Consider the following 11,969-nt stretch of genomic DNA (forward strand, 5'->3'; position numbering starts at 1 on the left):
CCTTCAATACCACGACTGAGGTGCCCTTGAGCAAGGCAAGGGCACCCCAACTGCCACAGCATAAATGGCTGCCCACTGCTCCGGGTGTGTGTTCACGGTGTGTGTGTGTTCAGTGCTGTGTGTGTGCACTTAGGATGGGTTAAATGCAGAGCACTAATTCCTAGTATGGGTAATCATACTTGGCCACGTCACGTCACTTACCCTCCCTAGACAGTCATCATTGTGCTCCCCTCTATTGGAGGTAGCTCTTCAGCAAATGAATGATCACCTGTATAAACGTAAGATAAACCCTTCTCCTCACCAGCCTCGCCAGTGTAGTCCTGACTGGCCCAGGATAAGGGCCGCTCATCATTTTTCAACTGTGTGTGCTCTCTAAGTTTAGAGATGCCTGTCAGCTATTCAGGGCTGCTTGATAAAGATGGAAGTTCCTCAACGTGGTAAATTGTTTGAGGAACATCTAAAACTTCTGATGATCCGTCCTCTGGCTCAGATGTATCAGAAAACGTTTGTCGGCGATCAAAAAACTCAGCATCTGACTCAGTGCTATCTGCATGAACAGGTCTTGGCCTGGCTTTAAGATTAAGACTGTAAAGTGGAGAGTCAGCATCTAAAACTGCAGTGGCATCTAACTGCATCTGGTCACCCATCAGTTTTGTAGCCATCTCGGAGGCTTTGAGCTCCTGAGTTACTTCCAAAGTACAAGGTGTCATAGCAGCTACAAGTGGATAAATTCCAGGAAAGGCTAAACTTAATTCAGGCTTATCATAACCTAATGATGGTGATGTCTTTTCAAATGTAGAAATGACACATTTGAAATCTGGGGAAAGCTGGACAGTCCTTGCAGCACAAGATATTCTCTTTTCTAGAGATTCATGGGATTCTGGAGAATTCCCTTGATCAGAAGAGGATGTGTTAAATATAGGTGAAATGGGACTTTAATCAGCAAGTGACACCTGAGTGCATGCTGATGGTGTATTCACAGATTTTGAGGGCACATTTCTATAATCACATGATTCAAGACCCAAACTAAACACAGAGGAATCAATTTGATTTAGTTCAACTCTTCTGTGAGAGTCTTTGAGATGAAACTGAAAATAATTTACTTCTTGCAATCCATTTAATGCTTTAGGTTCTTCAGGTGATGAATCAGGAGTGGATTTGTGGGTCGGACTGAGATTTGTTGTGCTCAGGTATACTGGAGACACATGTGGCTAGATATGGCTCTTTTGATGATTCACTGGTCAACAAAGATGCTGTTAACTTTAGTTGAGGCTCTAAACTTCTTGAAATTGATGGTGTATCTCCTTTTCTTAGACTTAAATCTTTTACTTGAGGCACTAAATGAATGTCCTCAGAGACACTGTCCTGTGCAAAATGAAAGGAAACAAAACAATGTTTCTCCCTATTTGTGTGAATTACATAAAACAAATCCAACATTTTGTTGTATGGAAAGACTGAAAAAAAAATTACATGCTTTAACATCTGATGCATAATAAGGGTATCCCTTAATAAACATGCAGATGATAATAAGTCTCATTACAAACACAGCAGTCTTAAAATTACATCAAAACCATTATGGTGAATTAGTAAACATTCTCAAAATTGACCATTCTCTTGTAAACTGCACACTCCTCAAGAGTTGTCCATTTAGTCTTGATTTGTTAGTAGATTCAGAACTAAAAAAATCTGTATTTCAGGGCAGACATGACACTACATTCCTCTTGGGATACATTGTTATGAACGCACAATATTGACAGCTGCATGCTCAACTTCTTACCCTTTTTTGTCATCTTGAGGGGCCAGTTTTCTTAAATCATGTCCTAGATCTTCTTTTTGTTGCTGTGAACTTTCCATGTATCTCTTTTCATCTATTTTATGGATTTTGAGGCTTTTGCTAGTTTCTTCACTTGCAAATGCACTTGTTGCTGTGATTATGTCCTGTTCTTCACAGTAAGAAATTGTCTTTGTTACACTTTGTGTGTTCTTTTGTGTTTGCTCAGATGCTATATCGTGAGATGCATTTGGTTTTGTCCTTCATCGAATGAACACTCAATCCTAATTTCAGAAACAGACTGAAGCTCCTCTTTTTCATGTGGAGACTCGATTTGTTCCATGGATTGTTCAACTGTCACTAGATTCAGCAAAGCAGAATAATTTTTGAAGACAGGTAAATCTTTCTTAATCTCATCAATGTCAGAAAAAGACAAATCATTCAAATTGTCATAAAACTCATCTTCAGATTCAATTATCACTGATTCAGGTGATTCGGGTTGATAAAATGTCTCAAAAACGAAAGGATCTGGAGTAATATTTTCAGTTAGTTCTATGTCAAATGTTGCTGCTTCGGGTGATGGGTTTCGCAATTCTGTTTCAAGACAGAACATTTGAGGTGATAAAGATCTAGAATCAGTGTCTGAAAAATCGGAGATAGATGATAAAGGTCTGTTTTCTGACATGATCCATTATGGCAGTGGGTACCATGATGAATATGATTCAGGATACACTGAGCCCATATCAGAACTTTGATCATTACACACTGAAGGGGACAGTGGACTCAAAATGGATTTGTGTTGCGTGAATACCTCACTAGATTCAGATGTATGTTCATTTGGAAGTGGTGATGGTGTTGAGTATTCAGGTATAGGTGAATCTGGTGAAAGACTTTGAAATTCATTCCCTGAAAAAATCGTCTCAGGGGATGAGGGTCGACTTCGACCAAAAACTCTGCCCATGGTAATGAAGGTCTGTGCCTAGGAATTGGTGATTCAGGAGAGAGTTGCCTGTACTCATTTACAGATGAATATGATTCTGGTGAAGAGGCTCTCCCATCTGAGGAGTCCATTAGACATGCATTTAAACGTTGTTAAACAAAGAATCAGTGGAAAATGCTTGATTTAAAAAAAAAATAAATCCAATGATTCTGTTTGCATATGTGATTGCAGAGAACAGGTGTCAAAAGGTGAGGATGTTTCACTATAAGATATAGCACTGTTGGAAATGTCATAATTGTGTTGCTCAGTGCATTCATTATTTGCCTTTATTTTAGGAAAAGTCTTCAAAATCATCTTTTTACATCCAGAACACTCAAACACACCTGGCTTCGGACAGAAAGTTTCGCGTCTATATCGAGGATCATACAACTGGGAGATTAATGCTAAGGGAATAGCTTTGTACACAAGTTTACAGTGGGTACGGAAAGTATTCAGACCCCCTTCAATTTTTCACTCTTTGTTATATTGCAGCCATTTGCTAAAATCATTTAAGTTAATTTTTTTTCCTCATTAATGTACACACAGCACCCCATATTGACAGAAAAACACAGAATCGTTGACGTTTTTGCAGATTTATTAAAAAAGAAAAACTGAAATATCACATGGTCCTAAGTATTCAGACCCTTTGCTCAGTATTTAGTAGAAGCACCCTTTTGATCTAATACAGCCATGAGTCTTTTTGGGAAAGATGCAACAAGTTTTTCACACCTGGATTTGGGGATCCTCTGCCATTCCTCCGTGCAGATCCTCTCCAGTTCTGTCAGGTTGGATGGTAAACGTTGGTGGACAGCCATTTTTAGGTCTCTCCAGAGATGCTCAATTGGGTTTAAGTCAGGGCTCTGGCTGGGCCATTCAAGAACAGTCACAGAGTTGTTGTGAAGCCACTCCTTCGTTATTTTAGCTGTGTGCTTAGGGTCATTGTCTTGTTGAAGGGGGTCTGAATACTTTCCGTACCCACTGTATATTGAGGCACCATTCTGAAAGTCTTGTGTAATGGCAGATATGTCACAATGTTGGATAGTTCTTGGCCAAGTGATTGTTGTCTTTGATCATCAGTGTGATTGTGTTCTATTTCTATATGACATTGATCCACAGGAGATATTTTACCTGATGCAGGAGATAAGGTGTTTTCAGTCCATGTATCATCCTCAGATGCAAAGCTTGCCATGTCAAATTCTACACCATATACAATTGATTCTAGGGAGGATGATCTGTATGTGGCTTTTGGGGTGACATTTACATATACTGATGACTTGAAGTCATAAATAGGTGAGTCTGGTGATAATGGTCTTTTTTTCATTCAAGGACATGATTGATTCAGGTGAGGAGGGTCTCTGTTCGGTAGCTTGAGATGCATTTACCCAAAGTTCAATGTCTGTCTCTGATGTAGGTGACTCAGAGGACTCTGATCGGTGTACACTTATAGGGGATATTTTATGTATACACGAAAACTGTGGAACAGAGTCTGGAGGTAATGTTCTACACTCTTCCAATGATGTAAAGAATTCTTGAGATGCATGATCTACCATAGACATTGCTGTATGAGGTGACATTGGTCTGTAATCACTTACTGAGTGAGGGGAAACTGGTCTAGGCTCAATTTCTGATATTACTGATTCAGGAGAGTCAGGTCTTTGCCCTGTACTAAGGTCTGACGGATATAATTCATTTTCATCACCCAAAGAAACTGAGGACTTTGATAGTGAATCTGATTCTGGTATGAAAAATGTATATGTGGATGGTGTGAACTCAGGAAAAGGAGAACCACAGGACAGTGGTCTGTTTTCAGTTACCAATGTCATTGATTCTGGTGAGGATGTTCTAAGATCCATCAGTGAGTCATCAAATAGATCTGTCTGCATTTCCAATTCTGATAATATCGTCTGATTAGATGTTGACCTGTATCCTGTTACCATTGTTGGTTCAAAGTGTGAACCATAATACTGAAGTATTGGAGAATATGGCATGGGTATAGGTGAATCAGGGGAGAGATATCTGCTTTCACTTAAAGATTCTGGAGAAGCTTCTGAGGTTAAAACATTTAGTTCCTCCTCTGACAATTCAAACTCAGGGGATGAGGACATATAATCTGACAAAAACCTATAATCTGGAACTGATTCAAAAACAGCTGGGAAATACTGTGGCACAGGTGAGTCAGGTGAGAGCAATTTAAAGTAATTAACTAAGGTGGCAGCGTCTGGTGAGGATGCCCTAAAATAAGCCAAATGAGATTTAATCTCACCTGAGGTAGGTTCATTCTCTGATACTAAACCCAGAGAAGGAAGTCTATACTTAGATTTTGATCACTGACCTCTAACTCATAAATCATAACCAACATCTGATGTCGTAGACTCAAGTGAGGATGACCTATGTCCTTTTATTGGGCTTGGTTCAATGAATAATTCAGAGTAATGTGGTACAGGTGAGTCGGGATATCTACATTCACTCATGGACTCAATTGACTGTGAAGAAGAGCCTCTAATAAACAGGTCTTCAAAAGAAGGTTCATATTCTGTAGTCCCTGAGCACAGTGATTGAGGTGAACACGATCCATGTCCTAATACTGGCAAAGTAATCTGTGAGAATAACACACTGAATTGAAGTAAAGGTGAGTCAGAGGACAGTGGTATACTGCCAGATATTATAGACTGGGGAGAGTCAGGTTCTGTTCTGAATTAAGGTCAGTTTGATAAAGTGTATTTTCATCATCCATAAAGTCCAGTTCTGGGGAAGTTGGACAGGAGCCTCTCTCTGGCATGATAGATGATTGACTGGGTAGTGTGAAGTCAGGAAAAGGTGAATCAGGGGACAGTGTTCTGTTTTCATCAATCGATGCAATTGACTCCCAAGAGGATCTTCTAAGATCAATGACCAAGTCATCAAATACATCGGTCTGAATATTTATTTCTGACAGTACTGATTCAGGGGATAGCGATGTGTAACCTGTTACCATTGTTGGTTCAAAATGAAAGGTATAATATTGTGATACTGGAGAATCCGGGGATAATGATCTAAAGTCAGGTCTTTCATCATTTATAGATTCTGTTGATTCTGGAGAAGAATCTAGGGTGAAAACATTTAATTCCCATTCCTCATCTGATAATGTTTCTGGCGAGGTTGGTCGGGAAACTGAAAGTGCCATTATAAATGTGTGTGTGGCCATTTTGAACTGAGGAATAGGTGAATCAGGGGACAGAGGTCTGTTTTCATTAAGTGATGTGATTGACTCTGATGAGGACCTTCTAAGGTCAATCACCAAGTCATCAAATACATCTGTCTGCATATCTATTTCTGATAGTATTGATTCAGGGGATAGTGATAAGTAACTTGTAACCATTGCTGGTTCAAATTGACAGGTATAATACTGAGATATTGGAGAATCAGGAGACAAAGATCTAAAATCAGACATTTCATCATTTATAGATTCTGTTGATTCTGGAGAAGAATCTAGGTTGAAAACATTTAATTCACATTCTTCCTCTGATAATGCATATTCATGAGATGAGGACCTATATTCTGTAACAGAAACTGATTCAAAGACTGCTGGAAAATACTGGGGTGTAGGTGAGTCTGGAGATAGGAGTCTACATTCATTCATGGACCCATTTGACTCTGGAGAAGTCCCTCTAATGTATTTCAAAAGCATGGCAGAGTCAGGTGACATGGGTCTCCATTCAGGCAAGGAGTCTGGAGAATGTGGTCTTTTGTCAGTATGTGATAAAATTGCATCGGGGGAATCTGGTCGATTTTCTATTGTTAGCAATTCTTCAAGGTAAGGTTCATATTCTGTATTCTCTGAGCACAGTGACTGAGGTGAACATGATCTAGGTCCTGTTACTGGCAAAGTACTCTGAGGGAATAATGTCATGAACTGAGGTATAGGTGAGTCATGGGACAGTGGTCTAATCTTAATCTCTGATATTATAGACTGAGGAGAATCAGATCTTTGCTCTGAATTAAGGTCGGACTGACAAAATTTATTTTCAACATCCAAAGCGACTGTTTCTGGAGAGGTTGGTCGAGATCCTGTAAGTGGCATGATAACTGGGTATGTGGCCACTTTGAAGTGAGGAATAGGTGGATCAAGGGACAGAGGTCTGTTTTCATTAAGTGATATGATTGACTCCGATGAGGACCTTCTAAAATTAATCATCATGTCATCAAATAAACCGTTCTGTATACCTGTCTGACACTATTGATTCAGGGGGTGAGGATCTGTAAAAAGGTGTAAGTGAGCATAATATTGAGGTATTGGAGAATCTGGTGCAGATATTGGTAAATCAGGGGAAAGAGGTCGGTGTTCATCAAATGATTCTGGAGAAGCCACTGGATTAAAAAGATCTACATGTTCCTGTTCTGCCAATGCAGATTCAGGGGATGAGGAATTACAATCCTTTAAAGGAATTGTTTCAAAGGCTATGAAATATTGTGGCAATGGTGAGTCTGGTGAGAGCAATCTAAACTCATTCAGTGAGGTGTCTGATGCTGGTGTGAATGCCCTGAAACAATTTTCTACAGTAAACTCTTCAAAGTAAGGTTCATATTCCGTATTCTCGAAGCACAATGAATTAGGTGAACAGGATCTATGACTGGTTACTGAAAAGGTACTCTGAGAGAGAAATCCACTGAATTCAGTTACAGGTGAGTCAGGTGATAGTGGCCTGAACTCATTAATTGATGATACTGATTAAGGAGACAAGGGTCTACACTCAGTTTCTTCAAGAGTGTCATCGAGCACAAGTGATTCTGGGGATATCGGTCTAAATTGATGATGTGACGAAAGGGGTTTGTGTTGACATTGGAATATTGCTGGACTTTCAAAATTCAGTTGAAACTGAGGTAAATCCTGACTATTCACTGTACACTTGACAGGTAGGTTTTGTTCAAAAGAATCGTGAATTTTGGATTCTGTAGGGGGTGGGTATATTTATTGTGGACTATATAAAGTTGTTGAAACATCTCCAGTGTTGTTCAAAACAACAAGCCTAGAGCAGCCTTTGTAGTATGGATCAAATATTTTGGCAATACGATCGCTAAGCATAGTTTTAGACATAAAAGTATACTTTGGTTTTGGCAATTCACTCACACTTTGTTCCTCATTGTATAGTGATTTAGTACTCAGTAGTTAATATTGGAGTGTATTTTTTTTCTATTGGCTCACCTTCCAAATTAACACTTTCTACTATAACCGTGGACAAAGGAACATATTCAGCCTCTAAAATTACTGATTCTGGAGTTTGCGATCTTGGTTCACAGATCAAGGGCTCAGAATGCAAATATTCAATATCAGATGTTTCTAATTCAGGAGACGAGTCTCTTTGGCTCCCAAACTGGATGACATTAAAGTGTAATGTGGTTCTATATACAGGCACAGGTGAATCAGGTGAAAGGAGTATGTGTTCATGTATCAATGTAAATGATTCAGGAGATGAAATTCTGGTTTCAGGCAACTTCTGATATTGGTTTGTTTTCATTATCTGAGAGGCCTGACTCAAATCAATGAGATCAATACAGTTTAGAAGGTATGAAACTTTCCCACACTGTTTGAGTAAAGCTGGGAAGAGGAGAATCAGGGGAAAGGCATCTCTGGTTATTGAGAGATGCAGTTGATTGAGGTGATGATGGTCGACTTCCAGCTAGACACTCTAATGATATCAGATCACAGTCTATGTCTGAAATTTCAGATTTTAGTGATGGTGAACTGTATACTGTCATGAGTACTGAAGAGTCATTTTGCACTTCTGTTGCAAAACAAGGAATTGGGGAATCCGGGGGAAGTACTCTATTGGTGCATCTCAATAAATTAGAATGTCGTGGAAAAGTTCATTTATTTCAGTAATTCATTCAGGTGATAATGATCGGTAGGAAATCACAGAACCAGGTGAAATAGGTCTTTCTGTGTCATCAGTCACTTCAAAATAATATGCTCCAAGTGAATTTTCTGTATATCCTGTAAGAGGGACCGTTTTTTCACCAGGAGCATGTAATGTTTTGTGTTCTTTAACATGTATTGTTAATTCAGGTGTGCCATTTTCAAAAGTTGGCAAAGGTGTAGCTGGCCTAAAATCAGGCAATGGCGACTCAACAGAGAGGAGAGTGCAGTCATTCACTGAAGTTACAGATTCAGGTGAAGATACTCTTAATTCAGCCATTAATATGCATGAGTCTGGTGAAGACGGTCTATATCCAAATGGTACTGGTGAGTCTAAAGGCAAAGAATCCACTGATTCTGGTGATGATCTGTATTCAGATGAAGTCATTCCAAGGTTATCGAAATATTCAAACTCTATATCTTGTGACAAAGATCTTAGCTCAACTTGGGATGTTAAAGATACAGGTGTAAGAGGTCTACTCTCCATAACTTCAGCTGATGTTGAGGTGGTTTATTCAGTTTTTGTGCATTCGGCGTCTGTTGGTTTGGTTAGAGTAATTGGTATGGCTACTTCAACCCTTGCTTCTGAAGAACCAGAATTAGTTATTGGAAGTGGTAATATATGTGGCTGCTCAGTAACTGAATCAAGTGACATTTGATTGAGCAAAGAAGGGGTAATCTTCTCTGTAATGCCTGTTCCACTTACAAGTGCAACAGACATGCTAGGTTGTTGAAGAGGACTGGACATTATTTGAGTTATTCTTTGTATTCCTTCAGTGGACAATTCTATGATTGCAAACTGATTAACATCAATATCTTTGGAAACATCTGAAGATTCTTGTACACAGACAGGAATGATGTTACAATTCCCTTCATCCACAGAAGAAATCTCATTTTCGGGGAACCTATAAGTCTCTACAATTACACTTGTTTTACATAGCTCAGGTGAGACATAACTTTCACCAAAAAGGGTTCTATAGAATCTGTCAGAAACTTCCTCAATGTGGAGCTGTATATAATCCTCACGCTCACTTGGTTTCTTTGGAAGTGCAGCCTCATATTTATTCGGTGAGGCAGATGCAATTTCTGTATTTACATTTGATGGGGATGTAAAGAAATTTATTGCACTGGAAACAGGTGAGGTAATATAATCTTCAGAATTTTGCTTGAGTTCCACAGACAACTCATCGAAATCTGCCTCGGCATTCTCAGATTCCAACAGGGTGTGCCCAAAATCTGACAGGGTTGTTTGTCTCTTTCTCAGCTTGTACCCTTCCATTGAATTAATGGCTGGAACAATCTGTTCATCATCCTGTTACATCCTGATATGGGGTGATACCAGGGGTCATATAGCCTATTCCTACATTACTTGAAGCTCCTTGATGGCTAATGTCAAAATCGTAATTGCACAATGTGCAAAATGCTAGACTTCATGTTAAATATTTTTCATAGGTTAGTACTCAGTCTGCACTCAGTGATATTCCTGTTATACAGTATTTTAGAGTAAACAGTAGGAATGCAACAATACAGTTAGCCTAAGGTTCAATAAATACCTCCGTTTTTTTAAACACAGTTTTCAGTTTGGTTCTGATGGTTTGGCACAACAGAGTTCTTTTTAGAGATTTTAAACGCTATTTAAAAAAAGCAAACTCCAGTATACTTTAAGTAAAACTCCAGTACATTGATGTACACTGTAGAAAAACATGGATTATCACATGTCTATCTTAATTATTTTGAGAGAAGTATTATTTTTATAGATTGGCCATTATTTAGTGCTATGAACACATGTAATGTCTGTTTCATGCATACTGGATACTAGAGGGCGCCCTTACGCAGAAAGTCCACATATGCATCACCGAAGAAATAGGCTCACAACGCTCCAGGAAATCCCTAATATGGACAAAAGCAGCTATTGCTGTAACTGAATGAAAGGAGACAGAAATGCGTACAGGTTGGCAGGTCTGGTATTGTTTGATGATTCTTTGGAAATAGTACCACCTTTGTAAACTGGGCCATAAACGTGAGACTGCGGTCTCCAGGGATCAGCTTTGTACAGGTTAAAGAAGGGACTTACTTTTTTGATAGTGACTGGGAATTGTTGCCTCAGTCCAACCATATCAAAGGAACTATGTGCTGAGGCTCCGACCACCCTGACAAATAGAGAATCAAATTTAAATAACTTATTACAGTGTATTATTAAAAAAAAAAATTATGGTATAGGTCAGGAATAGAATTAACTTACTCTGAACCCATCCCTTTGTCTGTCAGCAACCTCTCTTTCTTGGAATCATCAAAGGACGATACATTGCAGGAGAGATCCTCGACAGATGCCACCAGAGGTCCAAGTTCTGATCCTTTTTGTGTGACTTCTGCTCGCCGACCTGGCCTGGGACTGTCCATGTCCTCCTGTAAGGCTGAAAAACCTGCAAAGCCAACATAGTTTCTGTTAAGATGTTGTAAAATCATTGTAAAAGTTCAGCGATTCATCATCTTCTGGAAAAGTGATGAATAATAATGTGACTTTCTATATTAAAAAACACCAACCTAATAAGTTTCAAGTTATTATCATCCATACCTTCACTATGATCCAATGATATGGTTTGCTCAATTTCTGCATAGGTGTGTGATGACTGGTCTTGACTGGACTGGATGATTTTTGTTTCGATGAGATTAACAATGTCCATACGATTTATTTTCGCAAGTGTCCTCATCAAAGTGTTCTCTGCTGATAAGTGGAGAGATTATGTTATGTTTATTTTTGTCTACTAGAATGCAACAGACAACCAGACAATGTGAGTGATCCTCCTTCTTTGGCAGAACCCAGAGCCACAATGCCATAATATCATAATTTGTTTCCTTTCACTATATACATAACACTGGGCATCACAACACTGCCCCAAGTCAAAAGAGTAGTGATGGGAAGTTCGGATCATTTTACCGACTCGGACCTTTGAGTCTCGTTCAGCAAAATGAACGAATCTTTTTTCGAGTCATTTCGTTCATTTTAACAAAATATAATTAAAATGTTACGTGTTACTTCCCTAATATGTCTACTACTTACGCAAACGTTGATCACACTACAAACAATACAAAACTGCTATAAGAAACAGAAAATATTAATACATTGTTTACCTGAGTCTTCAGTCTATGATTAGCTCACCACCTCTTATCTGACAAGTCTTCGGGTTTGGGTTTATGGGGCTGTCACGTGATGAACGAACAACTCGAAAAACCCGAAGATTCGAGATGAACTAATCAATTCTCTTTCCGGCTCAGACTGCATAGGGTAAACGTATGGGGCTGTCACGTGATGAACGAACGACTCG

The 11,969-nt window shown here is 39.1% G+C and overlaps 1 protein-coding gene and 1 long non-coding RNA gene across 2 annotated transcripts in view; both read right to left on the reverse strand.

Moving 5' to 3' along the window:
• Positions 1 to 730, reverse strand: part of LOC107677042 (uncharacterized) — a 4,064-nt gene extending 3,334 nt beyond the window's left edge. The window contains exon 1 of the long non-coding RNA XR_001632799.1: positions 202 to 730. This is a non-coding gene — a long non-coding RNA (uncharacterized LOC107677042). The remainder of the gene's footprint in view (positions 1 to 201) is intronic.
• A 52-nt stretch (positions 731 to 782) lies between these two features.
• Positions 783 to 11,969, reverse strand: part of LOC107677060 (ankyrin-2-like) — a 192,268-nt gene continuing 181,081 nt past the window's right edge. Inside the window, 4 exon segments of the mRNA XM_016471851.1 lie at positions 783 to 1,365; positions 10,718 to 10,793; positions 10,886 to 11,066; positions 11,219 to 11,365. Of these exon segments, the coding sequence (XP_016327337.1) occupies positions 1,147 to 1,365; positions 10,718 to 10,793; positions 10,886 to 11,066; positions 11,219 to 11,365 (623 nt within the window). The 3' untranslated portion in view covers positions 783 to 1,146.

This window comes from Sinocyclocheilus anshuiensis, unplaced genomic scaffold (assembly GCF_001515605.1).
Source record: "Sinocyclocheilus anshuiensis isolate Anshui unplaced genomic scaffold, SAMN03320099.WGS_v1.1 scaffold1589, whole genome shotgun sequence".
Lineage (NCBI taxonomy): Eukaryota > Metazoa > Chordata > Actinopteri > Cypriniformes > Cyprinidae > Sinocyclocheilus > Sinocyclocheilus anshuiensis.